The 24,749-nt window shown below is 41.7% G+C and overlaps 1 protein-coding gene across 3 annotated transcripts in view; it reads left to right on the top strand.

The window, feature by feature from the left end:
* The window catches only part of CSMD1 (CUB and Sushi multiple domains 1), a 2,016,427-nt gene that overhangs the window by 1,690,314 nt on the left and 301,364 nt on the right, over positions 1-24,749 (top strand). For all 3 annotated transcript variants that reach the window (XM_045056760.1, XM_045056761.1, XM_045056762.1), the window contains 3 exons: positions 6,637-6,828; positions 7,295-7,421; positions 23,594-23,796. In XM_045056760.1, coding sequence (XP_044912695.1) covers positions 6,637-6,828; positions 7,295-7,421; positions 23,594-23,796 — 522 coding nt within the window. The remainder of the gene's footprint in view (positions 1-6,636; positions 6,829-7,294; positions 7,422-23,593; positions 23,797-24,749) is intronic.

The following is a 24,749-nucleotide window of genomic DNA, read 5'->3' as shown; positions in this document are numbered from 1 at the left end:
TGGTTGTGTAACCGCCAATGTCTACTGTCCTTCCGGAACAGCTCAGTTTTATCTCTTCTGCAAAGTTGTGTCCCACCTTCCTCTTTCCTTCTGTGCCTCTCTCAACCTTCCCACAGACCTTTGCTGTAACAAGTATCATATCTTTTTTTTAAGTTTATATTTGAGAGCGAGAGAAAGCACAAGCAGGAGAGGGACAGAGAGAGAGAGAGGGACAGAGGATCCAAAACAAGTTCTGTGCTAACAGCAAAGAGCCCAGTGTGGGGCTCGAACTCACAAACCATGAGGTCATGACCTGAGCCAAAGTTAGATGCTTTACCGACTGAACCACCCATGTACCCCTCTTATTGTTTTCAAAATACTTATTTTTTTTTTTGCTGTGTAGGTAAGTAGACCATGGACAAGAGGGTCCTGTTCTGTTCTATTCTACTCACAGTAACTAACAAATTCCCTGCCTCATAGTCATAGTAAACATGTCTTAAAAATTCAGACAGTGTGCTAATTATAAGTTCTTACCACAGTGTATGAGTTACCACTGTCTTCACCAGTTGGATGCATTTAAAAACTAACACAGAGTAAAATGCCCTTGGCCCACCCTTTCCCTGCCCTGGTGTAGATGCTGACCCTGATGTGGCTGCCAAGTCCCCATCCTCAGTTATAAATACTCTCAACAGGGACAAGCCGTGTGCAGTGGTAAACATCAGGGAGAAGGCGGACAGTGCAAATGTTTCACAGAGCCCTCCCGGAACTGGTATTAACACCTTGAATCACTGTATAAACTCCACGCGAGGTCAGAGTATATTCCACATTAATGACTCGTTTTGGGTCTATACAATATATTTAGAATTACAAAATATTTTAGGATTGACTGCAAGAATTCTTAGCTATGATTACCTTACTTTATGGTTTGTTAGTGACATATTTCGTGAAAACCAAGATGGTTCCAGAGAAGTAGCTACTTTGGCTATCTGATTTTCACTCCGGACTTCAGCGGGCTTTTTGATATCTCACTCTGGAGCTCAGGAGTTCATTTTTCTGTTCAAACGTTTTCACCATCCTGTTGAACACTGCTATTTGGGGGAAATTCTCAGTATCATTTCCCATAATGATGAAATAACATCAGTCATAAAATAATATTGGGGGAAAATAAACGATAAAAAAACTAGCTGATAGAAAAAAATCAGTTTGAAACCAAGAACAGTTGTAAGTAAAAACCAGCACTGATGTGTAATTTTGTAAATAATAACTTAAAACTCCAATGCAAGTACACATACTTCATCTAGAGTTTCATTCTTAAATAATGAGACTTGGGTTTAAGAGCAGGAATCCAGACATTTCAGGAAATTCTTCACCCGTGAACTTTACTTTTCAAGTGAACCACCAAAATAACCTGAAACAGCGCTCTGGTCTCAAGCAACGTTTCTTTCCAGATGACTGCAAATCCTTTTAACTTGATACACAAGCGATACCTTGCAATATGACTAGTACCTACCTCTGAGCATCACATGAGCACAACTGAGCCAATGATTCTGGAGATTCACTTTTGTATACAAGTGCTTTGGATGACAAGCATGTTTCCAGAACAAAATATGCTCACAAACTAACGTTTTACTGTACTTCTTTTTACTGAAAGCAAATGTGAAAGCCATGTCCCTTTCTGTGTGTTTGTGTGTTTTGTTTGTTTTGGTTTTTGGTTTTTTTGGTTTTTGCACATGGCAACCTTTTCTTCGATTACTAAGGAGATTTTTACCAAAAGGTACATTATGCAAATTGAAATAGGTGTCAGGTAAAGTTAAATGATGACAGGATTCTGTGAATATTTGAAGCTTTTTCAGTTGTTTGTAGGAGAAGGTATCAGATTTGTGAATGAGGAATATGCTTCTTTCTCAGTTGTGGTTCTCAAAGCTCGCCTACACGAGAAAGCACCTTCTCAAAAGCTGTTTAGACAGAGGCTGGGGAAATTCATGACTGCAGGTCTCATTCAGCCTGCAGGCACAGAATGGATCAGATCCAGGGCAAATTCTTGTCTCACACAAGAGCTTTATGGGGAAGATAAGAACTAGACCAGATACTTGAGAGTTAAGTGGAAGTCTCTTATAATGCTATTATTTTGTTAGATGCTCAAGATATATACCATTTAATCCTTAAAAAATATTAAGACTGGGTAAATACTGTAAAAGATGTGGAGAGGTCATTTCCATCTGCCTGATGTTTACAGCCTGTTTTCCCTGGAACATTTAGTCCAAAGCATCTTTGCTACTTATATGACCTCAGAAGAAATCACAGGAAACAGACACAAATGTAATTACTAAATAAATTCAATACCAATCACAACTCTTAATAGATAATGTTTTGTAATAAATAACTGGCTTTAATCTTTTTTAAAGGTTCTGTGGCCTAAAAAGAATATACAGAACCAGTATTTGCTACACTGATTTCGTGCAGGCTGGTGGCTCCAAGACAGGAAGGGACATCTTCTCTATATTTTTAAAGTCATCACCCTTTAGCAGTATTAAGATCGGTCATTATAAAGTGTTTCCGATTCAGATTAAAATGGAAATGTCTCTTCTTTGGAGGAGTGTCTTTGAGATCTAAAGATAAATCTTAAAAATACTTTTTGAGGTAGTTTTGATTAACCACAGGAAATTTTTTTTTTTCCTGAAATAGTCATGGAATTCATCAGGGAGTTTTTTGCTGCTTCAGAATGTTGCTGTTAGACATCAGTGCAACTTATGAGTTCACCGGTGTTTAAAAGCGGAGTTGAAATGTTTTCAGAGTCACAATGATGTTACAAGTCCTTAACCACAAAGCAAGCCAAACTCAGTCGAAATGAATTCAGCAGTTTGTGGACAGAGAGCAGAGCGGGGATGTGTTTCCGGTGCTTGTGGACGGACTGAGTCCAACAGTCCCAACAGCGAGGGAAATGTGGGCTTTCTGAGGATTTCTCCAGCCGTTTCGAGACATTGGTCAATACTACTTTCAATGCTTCCTCCAGGAATAAAGTCTATGGTTCCACCTGTAACTGGAAATGAACTATTAAATCATGTGGGGCATTTTGTGTGAACAAAGCTCTCTTTGGTGGACTGAAAATTGGAAAACTGAATTCTGGAATGTCCAAATACTTTTCAACTGTCTGACAGGGAAGAGGAATGTATTTCCTGTCGTGACGTTGGATGGGCCTAGAGGCTTTGGGTGCTTAGTAATCGAGTGCAGGACTTTTTATACATAAGGAATTTCATGATGCCATTGAAGACATAAGCAAACTTTTGAAAAACTACTAGAAGGCACCGTAAGAAAGCAAGTACCACAGGTACTGGAGATAGCAACTACCCTTTCAGAGACAACTTGACTCAACTGTGTGATAGGATGTGTTGTGTTGTTGTTGTTTTTTTTTTAATTCAAGATTAAATGATAGAAAAAGCTGTCAAACGTTTCTCAAAAAAAAAAAAAAAAAAGAACCCAAAGAAGGCTTGGCAGACTTTTTTATTAGCACATCTTTACTTGTTTTATTATTTGCCCTCTAATGTTCTTTTTTACGTTCCTCCCGAAAGGTTTTAACGCAAGTGGTTACTTGTAGAGGTTTGTCTGTAAAGCTGCAGACTAGAAGCTCGTGAGAAAGCGCACAAGTCACACAGGAAGTTCAATGTCATTACTTTATCAGCACGGGCACGCACCTCTGCCAAGGGAATCTTTTATAACAAAACAGTTCTGTGTCACCCAGAAGCAACTGGTCCTCATCATGGGAGGTCCTGGGCAAGCTTGACCGTTTCCTCGTCCAGGCCTTAGTATTCCACAGCAGGTGCTTGTGTTTCAAAGCTTATTTTAGAAGCATTAGGTGGGGGCCTGGGGGGGCTCAGTCAGTTATGTGTCCGACTCTTGATTCTGGCTCAGGTCAGGATCTCACAGTTTCCTGAGTTCGAGCCCCACGTTGAACTCTGCGCTGACAGCATGGAACCTGCTTGGGATTCTCTGTCCCTCCCCCGCTTGTGCTGTCTCTGTCTCTCTCAAAATAAATAAACTTAAAAAAAAAATCTAAGAAACATTCGATGGATCTGCCAACTTTTTCTCCCATTCCGAGTGCCATTAAAGCCTTCACCAAAAGCCAATAAACCATCTGGTCCTTTGTGTTGCTGACATCTGGCTTTAACAATCTGATTCTGGATTTTAAACACCTCCACTTTCAGAATATTTAGTCACTCAACAATCATTATAAACTAAAAAGGAATCCCGATCTCTGGTGCTCCTTGAAAGGTCGGAGGCTCGTGTCCCGCCGGGTGTGAATTTCCACGGGACAGGAGGTCGTAACTGTCTCCCAGGGCCTGCTGTCCTGCACGGACTTTGCTCTTCATTGATAAGCCCTGCATGTCCTTGAGCATGAAGGCTGTCAACTCCTCATATGGATGGCGTCCTGGCACAAGGGTGTGGATGCTGGTGAAGATCCCTGGCTCTTGATACCTGGCTTTTGTTTGTCTGCTGAATATTTTCAATTTTATCTTCCACTGGCATTTGATACTTAAACACCTAATTTGACTTCAAAGTACTGGAACATCTGAGACGTTACGTGTTACGAAGAGCGGGGCCCTCCGTAGGCGTGGCCGCACCTCCTTGCTGGTTCTGTCCTCAGTTCCTCACACCCTGCGGCCTTGCTTTAAAGCACTGCTCAGATCCCGGCGCTTCCAACCCAAGAACCACATAAAGCAACTCTGGGTCCGTTTTCCCTTTTGTAGAAGGAGAAGCACAGGCTACTTGATGTGTAGAGCCTTTTGCGACGCTTCTGTCCCATGGTTGTCTGTCAGACGCGACTTCAGCAGGATACTGGCTTGCTTTCTCCCCAGTGTGTTGGCTGTGGTCAGATTAGAGTAGTCAAATATCTGCGTGAGCCCTGAGACCCTTCCCCTAAATGCCTGCCTCCCCTTTGTGGCAATTAAAATATCCCTTTGTTTTGCACTGGAATTGATGTTCTCTTATGTTCTTTCCTTCTGGGCAACTGGAGTTAAAATTACAATAAAACCTTGGTTTGCCAGCATAATTCATTCCAGAAACACACTTGTCATCCAAGGCGCTTGTAGATCAAAGCGAATCTCAAGAACCGTTGGCTCAGTCGTGATCACGTGACATTCCACGGCACGTACTACTCGTATCAGAAGACGTCGCTCGTGTATCACGTTAAAATTTGTTAGAAATGTTTGCTCATCTTGCAGAAGACTCGCAGAATGAGTTAGTCACAATCCAAAGTTTTTCAGTATTCGCATTTCTTAAATAGATCAGAGTTATTGTAAAGGCATAGTTAGTAACGACTAATACTTTATGGTGGACACTTTTAGGAAGAGAGTTAGCAACTTGAGTGTAAATGACCACATGTCATTTTCTCTCCCCTGTACAAAACTGCAGAACTCAAATCCTGATTATATAGAGATCATCAGGGTGGCATTATGTTGCGAATTTATGGATATATTGTCCTCCATGGAAACCATCTCAAATGCAAGTCTGGCAGGCCAACCTATCAAAAATCACAAATCAATCCTTCCTTCCTTCTTTCCTTCCTTCCTTCCTTCCTTCCTTCCTTCCTTCCTTCCTTCCTTCCTTCCCTCCCTCCCTCCCTCCCTCCCTCTCTCTCTCTCTCTCTCTCTCTCTCTCTCTCTCTCTCTCTCTTTCCCTCCCCCCCCTTTTCTTTTTCTATTTTCTTTCTTTTTTTCTGAAAGGAAGAAGTCAAAGTTAGGTGGAAGTTAATGTTAACAGACCATGTGGTACATCAAGTTCCCAGCTCTCCTTTTTAAAATGGTCAAAATTTGCATCGGGATACAAGGGGAGAAATGTTAGTGGAAGACTGTCTCCACAGATGGCCGTAATATATTGCCTCGCATAAAAGCAATATACAGCTCTCAGTACTGCAGAAGCTAAATCTTCATTTCTGTCATCTATTTCTTTGAGTTTAAGAGCTAAGTTTGGCGAAGTCATTATAGTGATTCATTTCTGGGATTTCCGTTGCACATGGAGTTAGCTGCCCAGAAGCCCCCCCTAACTGTATGCCACAGCAGTGTGGCAGGTGGAAATTCGCAAGCCTGCCTTCTGTGAGTAGGAACAACTTTTCAGTTTCCCATGAAGCTTAAGCTCTTGCAGTTATAGAGAAAGATAGTGTGAAGGTGGGTGGGTCATGACTGTAGGTGACAGTCAGTGCTGGCAGTAAGGACCCTGAAGAGTGCCTTTCAGGCTCTGTGCCACACAGGCATGGCTGGTCCCTCCTTCTGGAGAGTTTGAGCTTGACAGAAGGAATGTGGAAGTAGAAAAAGCTTACAGCTCCATGAGACAAGGCTCTGAGGCTCACTGGGGAATTCAGCATGCTGGCAGGCAACCTAGATTAGCAGACGAGAATTTGGAAGTCTTAGGAGAAGAGGCTCTCCGTATAATTATGTAAATAGATAAGAACAAATAAAATTATCAAGCATCACGAGACGACACATGGTCACCAAATAAGTCCACTCGAGACCCATCTGTGTTTTTCCCTTTTTAAATTCACAGTCTTCTTTTTCTTTCCAAGCTCCGGGAGGCATTTGATAACCTACACCATCTCATCTGTATTTGATGCTAACCTACAGTCTACCGTTACTTCTACTCAATCTTTCCCCTCCTTTCTCGTAGGTTTTGACCTAGTAAAATGTGAGGATCCAGGAATCCCTAACTATGGCTATAGGATCCGAGATGAAGGCCACTTTACTGACACTGTAGTTCTGTACAGCTGTAACCCAGGCTATGCCATGCATGGCAGCAACAGTCTGACCTGCCTGAGTGGCGACCGGAGAGTGTGGGACAAGCCCCTGCCTTCCTGTGTAGGTGAGTTGGGAAGTTGGCCTCCTCACTACACAAAAGCATACCTGAGAGCAGGAGCCCCACGGTGCTCCGGAAGAGGGCAGGGTTCTTCTGCTCTCTCTGCAGTGTAGGTTTTTATGTATTTCCAAGATATGCATGTCTTTTTGTTGTTTCTTGTTTTCTGTAGGAAAGGACGATTTCCTGGTACTGTTTTACTGAGGCTGTCTGCACAGAATTACTATTGGAATTATAACTCAAGTGTTTCATTGTTTTATACTCTCGACTTTAATTACGTAGCAGATAATGTCTTTCCATCAGGGTGATGCTTGGGAATAAGTAAAGGAAACAAATGATGGAGACGGACGAATGTGATTTTGTTTGGTTGTGTGTATAATGTGGACCTGATGGTTTGGGGGGTTGTTATTAAAAGAGCTGCATGGAAATCCGTGGGCCTGGAGTGAATCCCCTCCTGTTTCCCTGTCTCTCGCAGCGGAGTGTGGTGGCCATATCCATGCTGCCACGTCAGGGCGCATCCTGTCTCCCGGCTACCCTGCTCCCTATGACAACAACCTGCATTGTACCTGGACCATCGAGGCCGACCCAGGAAAGACCATCAGGTACCTGTTGTACTTTGGTTTCCGCGATGCAGTTTTAGAATACGGTCGTGTCTTCTGTATTTGTAGTGGAGATAAAAGTACATCTGTTATTATCCATGACTAGATTTAAGTTTGTGAGTCAAAGAAAAACACGTAATGGTGCGCATACAGTTTTGGTTGGCTCACACGCTTACTTTGGTGTTCCTTTAAGAACTTGTGTTAAGCCATCTATAAAAAAGAGAAAAAGGAAGTAAAGGTATCAGTTAGCTTTTGCCGCACAACAAACTGGCCACCAAAGCTTAGTTGCATAAGACAGTGATTTATCTGCCCTTGACCTTGTGGGTTGCCTGGGCAGTCCTGGGCTGGGCACGTTTGGCAGGGTGGTCCAGGATAGCGTCACTCAGGTGTGCACATCTCAGCTGGACGTGTCGGAAGGCTGGGGCCTCTCGATACCAGACTGCTGTTTCTTCAGTAAACTAATCACGATGGAACTTTCCCGGCAGCAAGAGAGGACACACTTTTCAAACTTCGCCTTGCGTTACATTTGCTAACATGCCATTTGTCAAAGCAAAGCTCATGAGCAAGATAAAGTTTGAAGAAATACACTCCAGCCCTTAACGGAAAGAAAAGCAAAGTCATATTGAAAAGGGGCTTGCATACAGGGTTGGGGAGAATATGTGGTCATTTGCCATATACCGAAGTTAAGTTTGAGGTAAACCAGGAAAGCATTTCAATCTAAAGTTACGCATATAAATGAAAATATTTACAAATCACTGAAAATTGGGGGACCTGGGTGTCTCAGACGGTTAAGCTCAACTCTTGATCTTGGCTCAGGTTTTGATCTCAGCGTTGTGAGTGGAGTCCCATGTTCGGCTCTGCACTACACATGGAGCCTACTTAAAAAAAATCACAGAAAATTGTGCAAACATTTTAAAAGAAGATACTCTATTTTAATTGATGGGTCTTGGTTATTATGGTAATCTTTTTATACGGATAAGTAAACCAACAAAAAGTAATCTTTGCAAAGCAAGTTTTCCATGTTCTGGTCAGAAGGCCATGTCAAAAACCACAGCACGTAAATCAAAAAGTAATTTGAAAATAAGTTGTTTCTTGATCATAGTTCTCATGAACAAGAAGAGAACACAGTCCTTTGCAGTGCTTTGTAGAATCATTTTACTGTGGGTTCATTTATATTTTTTCCCTTTCATTGTAGTTCTTCTGAAATCTCTGTACACAATTTACTGTCTAAAAATTCTGCCCCACCCTGGGGCGCCTGGGTGGCTCCGTGAGTTAAACATCCGACTCTTGGTTTCAACTCGAGTCACGATTTCATGGTTTCGTGGGTTCAAGCCCCGTTTCGGGCTCCTCTGTGCTGACAGTGCAGAGCCTGCTTGGAATTCTCTGTCTCCTTTCTCTGCCCCTCCCCGACTCTCACTGTCTCTGTCTCTCTCAAAATAAATAAAGTTAACAAAAATTAAAAAAAAAAGATGAACAATTCTGCCCCACCCCTAACAGTCCTAATCCACAGACGTCCAGTCCATTCACTGCCTTGTGCACCAGGACGACCACGAGAGACTGAGTGGCCAATTCAGCTCCTTCTTCAAATATATGAAGTTGAATCAAGTGGGAGATCAAACACAGAAAGTTCTTTATGGGGCTAGTGAATGGACAGAAGCATTCATAAAGCACTGATTTTTTTTTTTTGTCCTTATTCATAAAAGGCACCCTAGCAGACTTAGGAATGTATGTAAAACAGACATAGACCCATCATGCTGCAATTCTATAACTTAGTGACAGTAAACGGGCATGAAAGCCGAGGGGAGATGCATATTGTATCCTGTGATGCTCCGTTCCCTTCGTCGGACATCCGTCCTCTGAAACCCACAGCTCTCTTTCACACTGTGACACGAACATCTTGCCGTCTTTTTAAAAAATAATTTTTGAAGTTTATTTATTTTGAGAGAGAGAGAGAGAGAGTGAGAGTGTTGGACGGGCAGAAAGAGAAGGAAGGACAGAGAAAGGACATGAGAGAGAATCCCAAGCAGGCTAGCTGCTGTCAGTGCAGAGCCAGATGTGGGGCTCGATCTCAGGAACCGTGAGATCATGACCTGAGCCGAAACCAAGAGTCGGACGCTTAACCGACTGAGCCACCCAGGCGCCCCGAATATCTTGCCATCTTAAACTAACATGGCACAGACTATTACCACTTTCAAAGCCCAACAAAAAATAATTCTCATTACTTAAGAGGAGCAAGAGAAGGCATGTCAATCACATATATAACGCAAGATGTCAGTTTATAATAAATGATGTAAAAATTAACTTGTGACCTTGATTAAGATAAATGGTTAATTAGATAATCATTGATCTACTGCGACAAAAATAAGATATATTAGAGTAACAATGTAAGAATCTGTAATCTTTATGGAAATCAATGCACTTTTCCACTGAACTAAATAAAACTAAATATTATTTCTTAACCTTTAACTCCTGAATGCTTGACCTGAGTATTATAAAAGCCATTATACTAGTTTTTATTTTGAAAAATTCTAAGGATATTTTATGATTCCCAAAATAACTTGACATAAACAGGATATATTTTCTTTTAGGGAGATTTCAAATTTCTGTATCTCTTACAAGTTCCTTTGTGATTTGTTTCCTAAGAATTAAAATAAGCATTGTTCTCCTAAATGCAAACCAGGGGATGAATTCATTCTTGGCAGGTGAATCTAATACTTCATTAACATTTTAATAAGAAAAGAGAAAAGAAAGTAATAAAGAATGAGTTGAGGTAATAACAACTGTAGAACTTTTATATCATGGACTGGGCTCTGATGTTTAACCATTAGGATTCTAGGAAAAAAAGACATTGAATACACTAATTTGTTGTTCTGGGGATGTTGTCCTTCTCTTCCATGTCTTTCAAATATGAGAGTTTAGCAAATTTGTAAACAGATCTTTTTGATGTAAGCCATAAAGTCCTTCCTAATAAGGAAATCAAGAAGGAAGCATCAGTATTTATAATTAATTTACTCAATCAATGTTCAGCTTCGTCTCAAGATGTTTCTGGTGATTCCTCTTCGTTAAGAAAATACATTGATTTTGGTGTGGCACTTTGGAAAACAAACATAATTAAAAGTACATGAGGTACAATTTTAGGCTTTAAATGGTACTAATACTCAGAAAGATAGGGTCCAGTTTTAGCTTTGATATTTGTTGGCTAGTGTCTAAGCCTTGTTATTCCACTGGTAACTTAGCCAGTATTAACTGAACTGTTTGTTGGATAATGAAGAATACATCAGTCATATAAACATGAGTTCAGGGATTAATTTAAGTATTTAAAAATTCTTCATATAAATGGAATTCATTATTATACATTCAGACTCTGATTTTTTTAATGTAAATGTTTTTACTCTCAAAGAATGAATAAACAACAGGATCCCAGAAATTATTTAAAAAATGGTTTCAACACACTTCAGGGCCAATTATTGTTGGACCCATTTTGATTTCACTGAAGCCCCGAGCAATTTCTGATTGCCTATTGCATAGCTTTTTGCTCAAGGCAATAGATGACCCCTGAATGGTTATTGTTATAGGGCACCCGGGTCTGGAAGAGGTTTGTAATTTTAACGTATATTCTATAAAGCAGTTACCTGAGCTGAATTTAATTAAAAGTGTAATCACAAGACATTGTAGTACATGTAGCCACATTTAGTGTTTCATGTAAACATTTCTCCAAGAGACTCTGTGTATATTGCTGAACACAGCTGTAATTTATATAATAAAGATAACAGCACTATAAACATCTTCAGCAAGCAGCATCGAAGGCCACATTTTACATAAAGACGTGTGTATTGTTCGTTGGTATTAATTGCTTTTCTGCAAGTGTAATTGTCTGGAAAACTCACTTTGAAGGTATTTCTGTGCCTAGTCGTTCGCAGGAAATTACATTGGGAGGTATGGTTAAGGGGAATTCTTTTGGAGAAGATCGGGCAGGATTAGAAACATCAGAGGCATATCAAAAATTTACCACGATTGTCAAAACTGTCCCTATCCAGACTTTTACAGAAAGTGAAATATGGGTTGCTGGACCTCACCTCAACCTGATGTGCTCTGGACTTGTTTCTTGGCTATCCTGTGTGATAGAGTACGTGAGGTCTGGCTTGGAATTGTAGGGATATTTTAATTTATTTTTTACCAGACTTCAAAATCCCCATAAGAAATAGAGTCAAGAGGAAAGTGGTGGGCGAGTGACCTCCACTCATGAGACAAGTCTGTCCGGTCTCAATGTTGAGCCTTAGCCAATGTGCCGGAAACCTGAGTTGGAAGCCTTTTGAGTACACAACAGCTGAGCACGGGGCCAGGAATCAACACATCTGAGGTTTCTCCTTTCCTATTTAGAACACAGATTATACTTATCTGTTGTAGACAGTGTGAGGAATTCGCCAGCCACGAGAACTTCAGCCATCAAAATGAGGAAAGAGACCATTAGTACTGACAAGTCTGCCGTGTCTTGGCTGGCTTCCAGTCCTTAGCCTGGAGCCACGGGGACAGCCACGGGGTTTAGCGTACCTCCCCAGCCACTGAGGAGCCAGTAAGAGACAGCTGCGGCACTCCTCACTTTGCGGGATCCTCACAAGCGCAGTTTCGGTTATTACTTCTTTATTTAACAGCCCTCCTCCAACCATGTGGCCGGAATCTCCGCAGAAACTTGTGGACGGGCTGAACAGTTCCATAAAGAACAGACTTCCCTTTTCACTGTTCAGTCCCCATGTCACTACACAAATAATGGAGGCACACCGCCGTCGCTGAGTGACCATGTCTTCTTTCCAAGTCCTCGAGTAGTTGAGCATGTGCATCTGCTACCAAGTTCATGCACAGGGCATGTTGCGTTGCTGCCTCGTTTCCTCGATAAACCCACTTGACGTTCTGCATGGACATCATGAAAAAGGGCATTGGCCAACAAAGACAAAAGTACAGAAAAAAATGAAAAGTGGTAACATGGGAAGTGAAATTGGAATCGAAGCTAGATGGAGATATAGGAGAAGTAGTTGGCAGTGGAAACATGGGCATTACCCTGTTTCGTAGACACCGAGACCCCCCGTAGATGTACTCCAAATACATCAACTTCTGTCACTGCTGTTATCATTCCCCCTGGTCCTGTTTCTACTTCTGCATCCCCTAGTTCTGTTAACATCCACCTTCCTCTGAGTGGTTGGGGATTTTAATTATCAGGATTATCTTCCGCTCTTCCTTATTTCTCCTTCCTCAGTCTCCAGCATTTCCCCAAAAAGGAAGTCCAAGATGTTGGTCTACGTCTCACAGCATTCCTTTGGTAATTACATTAAATTTCCTCATGATAAGCACTTAGAAAAAACTCAGTGCAGATGCACCAAAGCCTTGTCAGCTCTCCGTTTGTTCATCTTCCTTTCTTCTTATCTTACTCTTCCAGTTCCTTACTTAACATGCTCATTACCTTCCTTATTTTAATCTTCTCCCAGCTGACCTTTCAAATCCGTGCTCTCCCCTCCCCAGTCTCTGCAACACTCCCATCGCTGATCAGCAAGCATAAGCTCCTTACAAGAGTTGTAATACCGCCTTTGATTTGGCTTACTGTGCCTTCACAAATTTGTCTCCAACTACGAATAGATGTGTTAGTCCCTAATCCCAGCTGTGCTACACCAGCTCTGTCTCTTGACCTCCGTTCTCCCCAATTATTCCTTCTTGCCTCGTCTCCAGATTCTTCCCATCTGTTAGGACCCAGTTGAAATGTCAACTCCTCAACAAAAATTTTGTTCTTATTATCCCATCTAAAAATAACCCATTTTCTTATTTGAATTCAGCATTTCGATCCTACAGCTACCATCCATCAGAGCGTCTATCTGCGTGAATGTCATAAGCGTGTATCCACGGACAGAAGGCAAAACTCTTGGTACCCTAAGCTTCCCTCCTGCCCACACTCACACGATCCTCACATCTCACTAATGCCGTGACTGAAGCTCCCAGGTAGTACTCACGCACCCACCATGGCCACCACTCTCCTGTTCAGACCCTTCTCATTCCTGAGACCTGTTAACTGACCATCCTGGGAGGGCTTTCTCTAGTCCATTGTTCCCATGGTAGGGAAGGTGTTTTATTTTCTTTATTAAAAACATTGGTTTAATCTGACCAAAAATGAAGGCATATATAGACATTTTGAAAAATGTTAAAAAAAAAAAAGACACGCATTATACCTCTAGCAGACACGATTACGAGCATGTTGACGTGTCTTACATTCATGTTACGTGTACCTGTGTCTATTCTGCAGTGTGAGTGGCTGTGGTTAAATATTGTCTCTTGTTAGTAATTATGTTATTTCTAATTTTTGATATTATACATAATCATATGGAAAATAGTATTGCAAGTAAACTTTTGCTTATATTTATAATTAATACCTTAGAATACGTTTCTAGGAAAATCTTTGTTGGGTCAAATTGTGGAAACATTTTTACATGCCTTTTTGTTTTGTGTTGTTTTGTTTCTTGAGAGAAGGCTTGTGAGCCTGGGGAGGGGCAGAGAGAGGGGGAGAGAGTGAATCTTAAGTAGGCTCCACTCCCAGCCCAGAGCCCCATGTGGGGTTCAGCTCCATTTCACAACCATGAGATTATGACCCGAGCCAAAGTCGGGAATCAGGCACTCAACCAGCTGAGCCACTCAGGCACCCCCACATTTTTATAGGTCTTAATACAAATATTTCTAGAAAGCAAAAATGATCATTTCACTTTCTCACTTCAGAAAATGATTTTTGGTCTGCTTATTATGTGCAGAATAAATTCAAGCTCCCTGGCATGCAATTCAAAGTATCTATTTTCACTTATTTTTGAAACACTGGAAAAGTGTTGCAGAAAAATCAAAAGGCTGAAAAGTAGTTGGCTGTCATCCTCGATGTGAAAGATGACTACTGAAAAATTGTTACGTATTTCTAGAATTTCACTATGCAAACACAAATCTATACACTTTTATTTATTCATTTATCTATTTATTGAATTACTTTTACACAAATAGTATCACGCCATAATTTTATTCTGAGCATTTTCTTCTCCGTTAACAAACATAGTCAGCGTTTTAGGTCCTTTCTCACAATTCCACCTCATCCCGTCTAGTCACCGCGTAACAGTCCGTTGCCTGATTGTACCATCGTTTACTTAAACCATACCCTGTCGGGACACGTGGGTTGTTTTTGGTTTGTCACTGTGATCAGCCATGCTGTGTATGCACATTTACGTTTTCAGGGCCGTTATGAAATTGCTTTTAAAAAGAATAGTTATGGCCTCCACCAGTGTATGAAAAGGGAGGGTCTCCACAATTTCACTGAAACCAAATAAAGTCTTTTAACCTTTGTCAGTCTGGCGGGAAGAGAAGCTATCTCTACAACATTTTATTTCTTATGTTTATTTGTTGCTTTTATTTTTTGACGTTTTTGACATCTTTTTGTATTTGTTTACTAATTTTGTCCCTTTGCTTGTACTTGAATTCCCTTCTTTTTTTCTGTCTTACAAGACCCCTCCTAGACATCTTGAGGCAGAACTGGACACATGCCCCTCTGTATCGACCTGAAGCTTTATGCGTACCTGTTGGAGCTTGTGATGTGGCCTTGTAGTGTGTATGGTTTTTGTTTCCTCGCGGGCCTGTGTCTGAAAGGAATGGGAGCTTTAGGATGATACTCTATTTTCTTTCATTTTTAAATGTCCCCTACGTAGTTGTATAGTGTCTGGCGTATTGACATTTCGTATTTCTTTTATTTTAAATGGCTGTTAAGTTTTTGTGTTTACATTTTGTTTTATCGTGTTTTTTGTCAGTCATGAGACAGTTTTCAAATTGGCAAAACTCACAGCACCAAGCTGCATGGTTGTTTGCGTGTGTGTGGAAGCTTCTCACGGACATGTAACATGTACGCCTGAACCTGCACCAACTGTCAGTCAGTATGTGGCTTGTTCATGAAATAACCCCCCATGTAATCAGCAGCCAGATAAGAAACCAGAAATACAGGATCATCAAGATACAACATGTGCCCTTTGAGCTCCATTTGAATCACTCATTCGCAAGGATAATCACTATCCTGCTTTAAGATGAGATTTGCCTAATTGGAACAATATATAAAGTGGAATTATACAGTGCTTGGTGTTATATCTTCATTTCTGCAACCTTTCCCTCCCACTGATAGAGCTAGATTATTCCATTGCATGGATATACCATAATTTATTTATTCGTTCTGGGTGTTGATGGATGTGTGGATTGTTTTTATCTGGTGTGAGGTACCATATTGAATATGCCTTCATGTATTATTTGGTGAATACACATGTGTTTTTCTCTTGGATGCATAGCTAAGCACTAGAATTTCTGAGTAGTGGTGAGTCCTGCGCTCAGCCTTGGTAGATTCTGCCAAATGATCTCCCTAAGTGATCATATCCCTGTCTTTACTCCCATCACCACTTAGTTAAGATTTCCAGGTTTCCACCTTCCAAATACACTTGGCATTGACTGTCGTTTTCTTTCTTTCTCTTTTTCCTTTTCTTTCTCTTTCTTTCTTTCTTTCTTTCTTTCTTTCTTTCTTTCTTTCTTTCTTTCTTTCTTTCTTTTTTGTTCTTTCCTTTCTCTCTCTCTCTCTCTCTTTCTTTCTCATTCATTCATTCATTTTGACATAGAGACAGTGTGAGTGGGGGGAGGGGCATAGTAAAAGGGACAGAGAGAATCCCAAGAAGGCTCTGTGCTGTCGGTGCAGAGCCCAACGTGGGCTCCAACTTACAAACCGTGAGATCATGACCAAGGCCAAAACCAAGAGTCAGACGATTAACCAACTGAGCCACCTAGGCGCCCCTCTTTTTTTTTTTAATTTATTTATTTAGTTTGAAAGAGAGAGAAAGAGTGAGAGAGCACATGAGCAGGGTAGGGACAGAGAGAGAGAATCCCAAGCAGGCTCTGTGCTGTCAGCACAAAGCTAGATGTGGGGCTTGATCTCATGAACTGTGAGATCATGACCTGAGCCAAAATCAAGAGTTGGACGCTTAACCAACTGAGCCACCCAGGCGCCCTGACTTTTTCATTTTAGCCATGCCAGTGAGTGTGTAGTAGTTTAAATTTGCATTTTCCTGATGATTCATCAAGGACAACATGCTTTTATATATGTTTATTTTTATAAACATCAAATTTTTATGTTTATTGGCCTTTTGAATATCCTCTTTTTATAAATTGCCAGTTGAAGTCTTTTGCCCATTTTTTTTTGTGTACCAGAATGCTATCTTTTACTTTTCGATGTGTATATAGTTTATATATATATTAAATGCAATATGTTGTTAATTATATGTTTAACAATTGCTCTAATATTCTTCAGTCTTTTAATCTCATAAGAATGTCTTTTGATAAATATGGATTTAATATCAATGAGTCAAATTTATTTTGACTCATTTTTTTTTTATGGTTAGTGGTTTTCTTACCATTATTTAAATTGTGTTATATCAAATTGTTTTTTTTAGAGTTATTATATTTAGGGGTCCAGATCAGGAAGTCCTGCCTTCCCAAAGTAATACAAATATTATGTTGAGTTTTCTTGCAGAAGACTTATTTTACCTGCACGTTTGTATCTCCATTTCATCTGGAATTGATTTTTGTGTACAGTGTGAGGAATATTCAGGTATTTTGTTGTTTTTGCTGTTCTCATTAGTGAAATTCAATTGGCCATTTGTTGAAGTCAGTCTTTCTTCATTGAAGTATATAATGCGATCTTTATCATACACCAGGCCATCATAGACATGTGGGTCTGTTTCCAAACTTTATTGCATCCCCTGGCTCTATTTGTCTAATCAATGTCATACTTTCCCATCTTAATTATTTAATTATTTTATAATAAGTCTTAATATCTGGTGCTATAGTCCTCCAGCTTTGCTCTTGGTAATATAGATTGCTCTCACTGTTCTTGACTCTTTGCATTTCCATATTCATTATAGAAATACTTGTTACTTTCCACAAAAGAAGTTTCTAGGATTTTCACTGGAATCACATCATATCAATAGAATTCGGGGAAACCTGATATCATTTACAGTGCTGAATTTTCTGATCCCTAACACAGTGTTTGGGATATTTATTTAGATCTTATATTACTTTTTTTTGACAATGCTTTTCAGTTTTCTGTGTGGAGGTTTTTCACATCTTTTGTTGGAATTGTTCCTACCTACAGGATGCTTTTTTTATGAATGATAATAGTCTTCTTATGTCGTTCTGTATTTGTGGCTACTATATGGAAATGAATTATATTTTTGTATTTATCCTATGTAAACTTCTTATTCTAAGAGTTTGTAGGTTTTCAAATTTTCTCTAGGCACACAATCATGCTGTCTACATTAGTAAGAGTTTATCTTCATTTTTTCCAAATCTTATGCCTTTTGCTTGTCTTATTTCAGGGGCTACAATCTCTAGAATAATGTTAATTAGAAGTAGTGATAGTTTGCTTCAGTGTTCTGTTCCCTGTCTCAGGGACTAAACTCTTAATTGTTCTATACTTCAGTAAATACACTTTAATCATAGAAAAAAGTCTCCATAATGAAAAAAAATAACAAATATTAAAATTTACCATCTGAAGTTATGAAATTCCCCCAGAATCTATACGAAAATTATTTGAATTTGTAAATAAAATTACTTATGCAAGGTAAATAAAAATAATAGTGTTTTCTACTTTTTTTTTTTTTTCACTTAGCTGTACTCTATGGACTTCTGGCTATATATAGCACTATTTCCTGAACTTTTAATTCCTTTGTTGTTAGACCATTTATCCTGTTTTCAATTTTGTCTATATGTTTGTATGTCTGTATGTTTGTCTATATTGAGTTCCCAGAGCCAATTTTGATCATCTACATTTTCTAGAAAACAATTTCATGCATAGTTTAAAGCGTATTGCCATAGACTTACACATAGTAATTTCTTAAATTAGTTTCTTCACTTTTCATCTTTCCTTCATTAATTTGTATTTTTATCAAAAAGTATGACAAGCACACTGTATAAAAGTAAATCTACAGTGATAGTTACAATAAGTAGTGATTCTTTACATCATCTTAACTGCTGGAACTGATCGACAATATGAATTTTGCATTTATTAAGCCTAGTGTGCCCTGAGTAGCTTTAGTGAAAATCACTGAACACCTAGACACGTTCTAGTAAGACTGAAGTATACCAAAGGCAGGGAGATCTAACAAACAGCCAAAGAAAGAAACACATATGTTATTAGCTTGATAAAAGGCATCTTAACACAGACTAAAAGAAGGAGATCTTTGAAAAACTAAAGGAAAATAACCATCAACCTGGAATCCTATCATCAAACTATTTATCATTCCTTACCACAGGTACCTGTTATGCAATTGCTGACCCACAAAATAGTACTATACTTTGTTTAGGGGTATATATTCACCAGGAATATATGACAGTCAGGAACTTTTGTTCAGCTTAAGAACATAATTTAATATAAACACGACTGAATTGTAGGGAGACATTGGAAATGTCTTCTTACACATCTTTATGATTCATAGGTTCAATAGATAACAAGCTAGGAAGCTTATCAATTTGACCATGGACTTATTAGACTTATTTTAAAAAGATCTTCCACCTTCAAGTAGAACCTGAAAATTTTGTTCAAGTAAGTATGAAACATAAGCATGGTCACATACTAGGAACAAACTGTCAATGCATGTACACAGAATAACATATTTTTACCCCATATCCAGACCAAAATGGGATAGAAATAGAAATGTATGGCAAAAAAAGTCACATAGGAGAGGAAAACTCCTCCCTTTTTCTTTTGTAACCTCTTGGGCTGGTCTGATAATTAACCTGATGTGAGATAAACTAACAGAAGAAGAAGAAAAAAACAAACAAACAAATTTAATTCACATGTACAGAAACCCCACTGGAAATATAAGACTCAGAGCACTGACCAGAGCAGGCATGCTTTTATAGCTTTTAGACAAGGAGACAATAAATTTGTGAAGAATTGACGAGACAAAGATGTTTGGGTTTGGAGTGGTAGTTTAGAGAGGAAGTCACAAGGTTTGCTTGCACAGCCTTCTCCGCCCTCGACCTGTCTCTCTGGTGGCAAGGATGTCTTTCTGGTTCAGAGGGTACTTTTCACAGCGGAGATTAATCTCATACTTTCAGGAGAACAAGGCGGGTCACACAGTCCCTCTTGCACCGCTGTTTCTTAAGTAACTTTAATTCAAAATAACCAGTATTCCAACAGGACATATTTGGGGTTGGCAGATTCTGCTCCCCTTCGCTAAGAAAACACACCTTCCATTTTAAAAATTAAAAAAAATAGGGGCACCTGGATGGATCAGTTGGTTGAGCATCTGACTTTGGCTCAGGTCATGATCTCACAGTTCATGGCTTCGAGCCCCGTGTTGGGCTCTGTGCTGACGGCTCGGAGCCTGGAGCCTGCTTCCGATTCTGTGTCTCCCTCTCTCTCTGCCCCTCCCTGGCTCATGCTGTGTCTCTCTCTGTCTCAAAAATAAATAAACATTAGAAATATTAAAAAAAATAACTATATGGTCTTGTAAATAGGCATAGAAAAAATAATATATTTCATGATCAACAACATAACAGGATAAACAGAAATCCTCATACCATAGTAAGCAGCAGCAGGTTTTTCTTAAAATGAAGGGTTGTGACAAAATTTTTCAACAAAAGTATAATATAATATAATATAATATAATATAATATAATATATAATATAATATAAATATTATCTAATACATAAGCAGTAACAAAAGAGATAGCACGTTACAAAAGTGGGAAAACATGTTTTCAAGTAATTCATAGCCCATGGTTCTCTTTATTCACCTGTGACCCTTGACAATAACATCTAGTCCTTTGGTATAACAACCACTTATTTGCAGAAGACCCACACATTTATTATTTCCATGCGGACTTTTCTTTTTTAAAAAAAATTTTTTTTTCAACATTTATTTATTTTTGGGACAGAGAGAGACAGAGCATGAACGGGGGAGGGGCAGAGAGAGAGGGAGACACAGAATCGGAAACAGGGTCCAGGCTCCGAGCCATCAGCCCAGAGCCTGACGCGGGGCTCGAACTCACAGACCGCGAGATCGTGACCTGGCTGAAGTCGGACGCTTAACCGACTGCGCCACCCAGGCGCCCTCCATGCGGACTTTTCTTCGGAACTCCCGCTTCATATGAACAACCCTCTCCTTACCGTCTCCGCTCAGTGCCCATTAGGCACCTTGAACCCTACACGCCCCAAGCCCCTCCGTCCTCCGGTCTTCCCCACCCCACAAACCTCGCCCACCTATTCTTTGTCAACTCTGTGGATGGCACCCCCCCCCCCAGCCTTTGTAGTTTCCAGGAAACTTGGGATGACCTTGCTTCCTCTCTCCCCCGCGTGCCTCATCCCGTCCTGGTTCTGTCTTCACGATGTCCCCAGAGTCTGACAGCCTCTTAGTGTCTCCACTGCAGCTCCCCTGACAGCATGCATTTGCCCCCACTACTCTTGATTCGACATTTTCCTCCACACTCTGCTGTCCACACAGCAAGCAGAATAAAGGCTTTAAATCTCAGGCGAGATAGTTGCTTCACTGAAAATGTCCCATTGGCGTGTCACCCAACGGACAGGCTGCAAGGCACTAAATGCTCCGACCCCCTCTCCCCACGCCACCCCTGCCCGCTTTTTGTCTCACCTGAGCTTTCACTTCTCAGTCCCTCTCTCTACTCTGGTTCCACGGAGTCCCCAGGGCTGAGGGCACACCCTCCCTGCAGTTTGCTTGGCTTCACGCGTCCCTCCCATGGGGTGTGACAGACCTCTCTGCCTCCTCCGAGTCGCTGCTGAAGCCCGGCCCCGTGACGCGGCTCACCTAGGTGCCCTGTTAGCACTTCAGCCCTTCCCTCCTGCTCCAGTGCTCTTTACTCCACTTGGCTCTCTTCCTCCTCCGGTTCCACCAGCCGCTGGCCGGCAGTCTTCTTCACTCGCGTGAAGCGTCAAGGGTGGGGGCTCCGGCCTGGTCCCTCCCATCACCTCACCAGCTCCGTGAGGGCGGCTCTTCTAAGTTTCCTCATCTGTTGCGTCCAAGATTCCGGGAAGAATGCCAGGACACAGCCGGTGATCAGTAGACACTTGTTGAGCCTCTGAACTGTATGGAGGGAGGGAAGCGTCAGAGACGCAAAACACGTTCTACCTCGTGAGTCATCAGGGGGATGCAATTTGCCCGGGATAGCATCCCTCAGCACCAGATGTTCTATCTGTGCGACTACCGGAGTCTGATAACATCGGGCGTTGGTAAGCACGTGACAGAACGAAGGCCTGCGATCACTACTGTGAGGCTCAGTGCTCAGGTCACTGGGCAGAACAGCTCGGAGATTCTGTTTGAGCCTAGAAAGATCCTGGGTGAGTTCACAGGGGTGCTTGCTGGAGCACCATTGCCATAATTAAGAGGAATGCTCAGTTGGTTGAGCATCTGACTCTTGATTTCAGCTCAGGTCATGACCTCATGGTTCTTGAGTTCAAACCCTGCATCGGGCTCTGTGCTGTCGGTCCAGAGCCTGCTTGGGATTCTCTCTCTCCCTCTTTCTCTGCCCCTCCCCTCCTCTTTCCCTCCCTCCCTCCCTCTCTCTCTCTCTCTCTCTCTCTCTCTCAAAATAAATAAATAAATGAACTTAAAAATAAGATGTGGGAATGTGGCTATACTCTTGTGGTGAGCAAGGCATAATGCATAAACTTGTCAAATCGCTGTGTTGAACACAACTAATATGCTGTGTGTTGACTGTACTTCCACAAAAATAAGTAAACACACACACACACACACACACACACACACACACAGAAAACCTCAAAAATAAAATGTAAAAACAAACTATCGTTTAGTAGAGGACTAGAAAAATAAGCACTTACCCATGCTTTTACAGTGAAGGAACAAAACTCTACGTTTTTCAGTGTGAAGGACTTTCATGTAAGTAACACTGAATGTAAAAAGCAACTTGAAAATGGTACCAGGACACACACCCCAAAATGACCTCTCTTACGCCATAAGCGTTCAATGTAGAAAACAGGACTAGAGATTGTCTGGGGAGACGCATGCACGCGGACGTGGAAATGATGGAAATGTGGAAGGGGAAATGTACTAGGGAACAGTCCATCCACATTTTAGAAGTGGGCAGTGAGCAGAAGGACCGATGAGTGCGTGGAAGAGAGGGTTGTGTGGCCGTGTCTGTAAGATTTTATTTTTGCAGACGATCTGCAGCCGAAGAGCCCAGCACGATAGCCCCGGTGGAGGCGGTACAGGGTCTGCTACAGCCTGTACTTTTCTCCATGTTAAAATTATTTTATGTCGACATCTTAGGATTTTTATCTCCCTGACAATTCTGTGCAACACGCGGTGAAGGAGAAACTGGAGACCAACCCCATCAGGAACTAGTGACTTGTGTTGGTCCGTTAGCTAAGCCCTTCCACGCGGCTGTTTGCTTGTCCTGACGACAGTCCTGCCCGGAAGAGTGAGCTTTCTAGAGGAGAGATGTTTTACGTTGCTCTGGGAGATGTCTGTAAATCTGATAGAAGTAGATGAAAATGTTCTCGAGACGGGAGTTGGTGTCACACATTTCTGCCTTTGTGTTGGTATTTCAAATTATGCATTTTTCTGAAAATAAAACTTATAGAAACCAACAGCGTAAGATGAGATGGTTCGGGTCCAAGGACAGCATCCCAGTGCTTCAAAGAGGGCCTTTGCAGGTGTCTCTCTGGGCACGGATGCTACCACCTAGTGGGGTGTTTCAGGAACCACACGGAAGCCACAGAAAGATCAGACTTTGATTAGCTTAAAGCCAAGCGATGTCGAAGTCGCCTTTGATTTGTGAGCCCGAGAAAGCTTTGAATTATGAAAAGAACTGACAGTCTCAGAAGGAATCGTTCCATTGTTTCATCCTTAACACGCGGCTCTGCATAGAGCTTGGAGGTGTGTGTCCGTCAGGGGCAGAAGGGATCCTCGGTGCACCGGTGGGTCCACGTCCAGGAGGGTCTGTCCCCTCTGCCTCGTTGCCAGGTGACACCGTGTCGCCGGGGTGTGGGCAGACGAGGTGAGCTCGCGTGCATTCCCGGTGGTGCTCAGGTGTTCTCGTGGAGCGGGAAGCCCTCTTCCGAGTAAGTGTGCCAGCTGTGCTCTCTCCCACAGCCTGCACTTCATCGTGTTCGACACCGAGACGGCCCATGACATCCTGAAGGTCTGGGACGGCCCCGTGGACAGTGACGTCCTGCTGAAGGAGTGGAGCGGCTCCATGCTCCCCGAGGACATCCACAGTACCTTCAGCTCGCTCACCCTGCAGTTCGACAGCGACTTCTTCATCAGCAAGTCTGGCTTCTCCATTCAGTTCTCAAGTAGGTGACGGCCGCCCTCTCCCTCGTCCTCGCGGTCATTTGTGCTGCCGTTTGTGTTCTTAGGCCTCGCCCCTCATGGAGGTAATTTCTGTGGAACGTGATGGGAAATTTTGAAAATGCGTCTCAAGAGAAAAGTCCGTTTTAGGGAATGGTCGCGTTGGCAGGAAGGGTTGGGCATCGCATGTCCGCGGTTACGTGAAAAGATACACACACAACTTTAAAGGCTCGAGTTAACTAGGGAAATTTGGGCCCAAGACATGTGTGGGTCTCTACCTGAATGTAAAGTTTATCTCTGGTGCCCCCGCAAAACCTGTACCACCTCCAGGCTCCCTGATTGTGCTATGAAGTCCCCATGCAATGGAGATGCTCACCTGCTGTGCTCTGCGTGTCCGTGGTCAGCCACCCCAAACACAAGTGCCCTGATTCTTCTTCTTTGGACCAAGGTCTTGAGCACTTCACTTGAGACGGTGATCTCTGGGCGATCGCTCACGGGACACAGTGTTTGCACATTTGAGCTCTTACCTCCTGAAAGACAGGTTCCACCTTGGCTTTTTTTTTTTTTTTTTTTTTTTTTTTTTTTTTTAACTCTCCAGCCCATTTTCAATGAGCAGTTTCTCAAGAAGGAAGGAGTGAAGATATTTTGTGGAAGTTCCACTTTTTTTCAAAATTTTTTTTAATGTTTATTTTTGAGAGAGACAGATAAAGAGCGTGAGCAGGAGAGCGGCAGAGAGAGGGAGACACAGAATCCGAAAAAGGCTCCAGGCTCTCCAGCCCCATGAGATCATGACCTGAGCCGAAGTCGGACGCTCAACCGACTGAGCCACCCAGGTGCCCCGGAAATTCTGCTTTTGAGTGCCCTTCAAGTTGTACCACGTAGAGATCATATGATTTGGCGGTGCACGTGGTCAGCCGTTGGCGTAAGACAAGTGGGGTTTGCACATAACACCTTCCAA

The sequence above is a fragment of the Felis catus genome, chromosome B1 (assembly GCF_018350175.1).
Source record: "Felis catus isolate Fca126 chromosome B1, F.catus_Fca126_mat1.0, whole genome shotgun sequence".
In the NCBI taxonomy this organism is placed as follows: domain Eukaryota; kingdom Metazoa; phylum Chordata; class Mammalia; order Carnivora; family Felidae; genus Felis; species Felis catus.
Note: the sequence above shows the minus strand (reverse complement) of the source record. Positions and strands in the feature narration are given on the sequence as shown.